At 30.7% G+C, this 4,265-nt stretch overlaps 1 protein-coding gene across 1 annotated transcript; it reads right to left on the bottom strand.

Annotated features, from left to right (window-relative positions):
• Positions 1 to 2,872: 2,872 nt before the first annotated feature.
• On the bottom strand, positions 2,873 to 3,962 carry LOC123904309 (7-deoxyloganetic acid glucosyltransferase-like). Its single transcript, XM_045953991.1, is given in 2 exon segments — positions 2,873 to 2,973; positions 2,976 to 3,962. Coding segments are annotated over 2 exon segments (900 nt in total). The 5' UTR covers positions 3,775 to 3,962.
• Positions 3,963 to 4,265: the final 303 nt, after the last annotated feature.

Here is a 4,265-nt window from a genome sequence, read left to right as displayed (position 1 = left end):
CGATTAGGTCTATTATAATTTATCACGTTGGCCTGCCATTTTTTACATCTATTCCTCTTTTTTTTTTTTAATTTTATTTGGGCTTTTCTTTTTTCTTCACAATTATGTCACTTGAACAGTAACTCACATGTTACGTCAGCATATATGACAAGATATATTAACGTATCATGTGAGTTATTGTTCACGTGTGTTGATCAAAATCAGTAGAGTGTGTTCACGTGTGTTGGTCAAAATTAGTAGAGTGTCAGCCTTTTATTAAAAGGACTAAAGTTATGAGCCAAAATTATAAATTTGTGAAAGTTAGGAAACCAAAAATATAACTTAATTCAAAAATAAATAAAATTGAGGCTCTAATTTTTGGAGATTATGGCTGTCAGTCTGGTTGCCCTGACCCAAAATCGACCCTAAATCATTAGGCCTAGTTTGGATTGATATTTTTTTTGAACAAGAGTTTAGATTGATATTTGAATTTAAAGTTTAAGGAACACAAGTATTCTTTTTGATATTTTAATTCATTTAATTTGAGATATCAAATCAAATTGAATGGAATTATTTGTGAATTTTAATGAGCCGAATTTGAGTTTATGATAAACTCAAATCGAAATTCTATCTGACCCTTCCACCCTTACTGAGTTACTGGTGCAAATTATTTTAATGTGGTGAAAATGAACTATCACACATTATAAATTTATAATTATATGAGTGGACCGAAACTTTTACCAATTCAGTGCACTCCGTGAAAGAAGTTCCAAACTGTCAACATCTCACGACTCATCCTGTCATGTACGTCTTTGCTTTTTTTGTTTGGGCCATAAAGAAATCGAGTTGAATTAATATATATTAGATTAAGAATAGTTATACAAGTGATTTTGACACTATATTTTTTATCTAAAATATTTATGTATTAAGTTTATGAATTATCTTATTTATACGTTGTTCGATTTTTACTCTTCCAACTGATATGGATTTAACACGTAGTAGCTGTTTTTAGATTTAACACAATTACCGCGTGGACGTAGTATCTATTTTTGACCGTTAGATAAAAAACGGTGGAGATTAAATAAAGTAAAATCTAATTGTTTTCATAGATACCAGCTAGCTATACAACCCGATCAATATTCTATGGTCAAAATCTTTTAATGCATGAAACAGTTACAACAGTGGATCCAGGTCCATATACAAAACATGTGAATGTGTGCACAATTTTAATTTTCGTAAAGAGTTGTGCGCACCTTAGTGACATTTTCCTAAAATAATGAGGTGGATTATTTATTATCTGTTGTTAGTAATTAAGAATGTGGAGTTTGCGCATGTTAATAGAGAAACAAATGATTTAGCAGATGCTTTGGGAAAAAGGGGCTCAAGCTCGGGTGATAGATGGATTCACTGGTTTTGAGTTTCTGGTGTGGCTTTGTGTTAGTGTTCCTTTGGTTTCTTGCTTTTGGGTTTGTATGGTGTACTTTGCAGGCTTAGTAGTAGCTTTAGGGAAATGGATATGCTGCAGTTGAGTTTTAACTGCAGGGATATGCTGTAGAGCGGTGTTTTTATAATTTATTTAAATAATAATAGGACAATTTACTTCACTCTGTGGTCCTGCACTTGAGTTCAACCGCAGGTGATCTTGATCCCCCGCTCGTTTTTTTTTGAAATTTTTTATGATGTTTTAAACATACTTGAAAAAAATAATTCAAAAATACATATTGACTTAACAGTAGGGTCAAAATTGAGTCTAGAATAATTTTTATGAAACTAAAAATATAATAAATTTAAGTAAATACTAAACTTAAAAAGTCATAATTTTGTAGGGACTAAAATCATATTTAACCCCCAAAAAAATTAAATCATATTTAACCCCCAAAAAATTATATTGTAATCAAATGTTAAATATGTTTTTAGTCCTCAAAATATATTAAATTTCATTTTTAATCCTCTAAAAATTTATTTCAAACTTTGATCCTCTAAATATTCCGTTTTCAATTTTAGTCCGTAGATTTTTACAAAAGTTCATGTATATATAGCATGTTTCAAATGACTTTTTAATGACATATCATTATTAAAACTTTTATTTTGACAAAAATCATTATTAAAACTTTAAAATGTTATTAATTTAATAATATCACTAATTAATTTTTAGTTTAAGAATTTAATCTTTAATTTGAATTGATAGGTAAATTATTAAAGATCAAATATTTAAACTAATAATACTTTAAGATCTTAACGATAATAAGTCGTAAAAAAAAAGTCGTTTGAAACATGTTACGTGAATTTTTTAAAAAAACTAAGGACTAAAATTAAAAAGCAATATTTAGAGAAAGTCAAAGTTTAAAGAAATTTTTTAAGAGAACTAACAATAAATTTTAATACATATAGAGGGAATAAAAATATAATTAACCATATAATCTCTAAGTGAAATCCCAAAATGAAAAAAAAAGCAATATGCCATTTCTAAGCTATAAAACTACATATACAATGAAATTTAATTAGGTCTGGACTACTCCAATTTACCTAAACAAACAAATTTTACACGAATGAAATGTTGAAGATAAAAATATACAAAAGACAAGACAATAATCAAATTATTTTATGAAGCTACTTTCTCCATCTCCATATTATTAATGGAATCTCATCATCCATACATAATGAAAATGAATTAGTGTTGTTCCCTCAATAATTTGACAAGTATGTATTTGAAAAGATCATAAACTTTTTTGGTTTTTTAGTGATATAAAACCATCATCAAATTTTACACTTCAAATACATATATACTTCTTTTAGTGATCTTGTTATACACTTATAAAAAAAATGAGTTTTTTTCTTTGACAGAAAATATGAGAAGTTTTTAGCAGGAGAATTATAAGGAAAATCCCATATTTTATGGGCTAGAGGACCTTATATATTCAATCAAATCTTGGAAGTTGGTGTAGGAAGAACCATCACAACTCACACTCTTGGTAGCCAACTTAGCAATTTCCAAGCTGATTTTAGAAACTCTTACTTCCTATTCACCATAACATCATTCACCATATTCTCCGCAACCTTCCTATCACAAACATCTTTCATATCCAACCCAATTTTCCAAACCTCACTCACAAACCTACTATTAATTTGTTGATCTGAAAAATAAGGCCAACAAATCATAGGCACACCACAAACCAAACTCTCCAAAGTGGAGTTCCATCCACTATGTGTCAAAAAAGCACCAATTGCCTTATGCGACAATACTTCTTCTTGTGGAACCCAACCCACAATCAACCCTTGTTCCTTATTAGTCCCTTTCTCAAGCTCCTTTAATAGTCCTTTTTCTTGTACCATGTTTGGCCTAATCACCCACAAAAACTGTTTTTTACTATTCAATAAACCATGCCATATCTCAATGATTTCTTCTCCTTTCATTGATGCGATGCTACCAAAGTTAACATATACAACTGATTTCAACGGTTGAGATTCGAGCCAGGTCATGCATGTTCTATCCGCTTTGAAGAATGATAATGATGATGATGTTTTTTTTGTGGTATAGAGGTGGTGGCGAAGAGGGCCAAGAGTGTAGATAATGAGTTTGGGGAAGTGGAGACGAATTTGGGAGAGGATTGGAGCTTCTAGATCCTCAAATGTGTTGAGTATCAACGCATTTGCTTTAAGTGATTGTTGGGTTTGAAATACAAAATGGTCTAAAGCAATATGATCGTTTTCTTTGGATATTCTTTTGAAACTTGGAAGATCTCTACATCGAAGCAAGTTTTCCATACTTGGCACGTTTCTTATCATACGATCCATGTCCTCATCTCCTATAAATTAAACAAGTAGAACACTCATATAACTCATTATTTGCATCTATGAAGCACATACACAAGACATCAGATACGATACAAACACACCAATAATACCTGACACGTTTTCTATGCTCTGATACTCTCTGATACTTTGTGGTACTTTGTATTCTGCTCCTATTCTATGGTACTGACTTTATTTGTCAGAATTTATGGCTAAAAAGTGGGAGTAATATTTCTTATGTGCATGATGTGATGAAGAATGCTATAACATCTAGTATATCATCTATGTGTGATATGCATGTGTGATATGCATGTTTTGAGGGGGAGTGAAGTTTATGCACGTATTGAGGGGGAGTAGGTAGAATTTATTTTTCTACTATATATGATGTGCATGTCTGACTATGTGGCATTGCTTTACTATGAAGGAGTTTATTTCTCTTATCTTGAATCCACTTTGTGAGAGTTTATTTCTCTCTGACTGTACTCTATGAGGCT

This window comes from Trifolium pratense, linkage group LG2, assembly GCF_020283565.1.
Source record: "Trifolium pratense cultivar HEN17-A07 linkage group LG2, ARS_RC_1.1, whole genome shotgun sequence".
NCBI lineage: Eukaryota > Viridiplantae > Streptophyta > Magnoliopsida > Fabales > Fabaceae > Trifolium > Trifolium pratense.
Note: the sequence above shows the minus strand (reverse complement) of the source record. Positions and strands in the feature narration are given on the sequence as shown.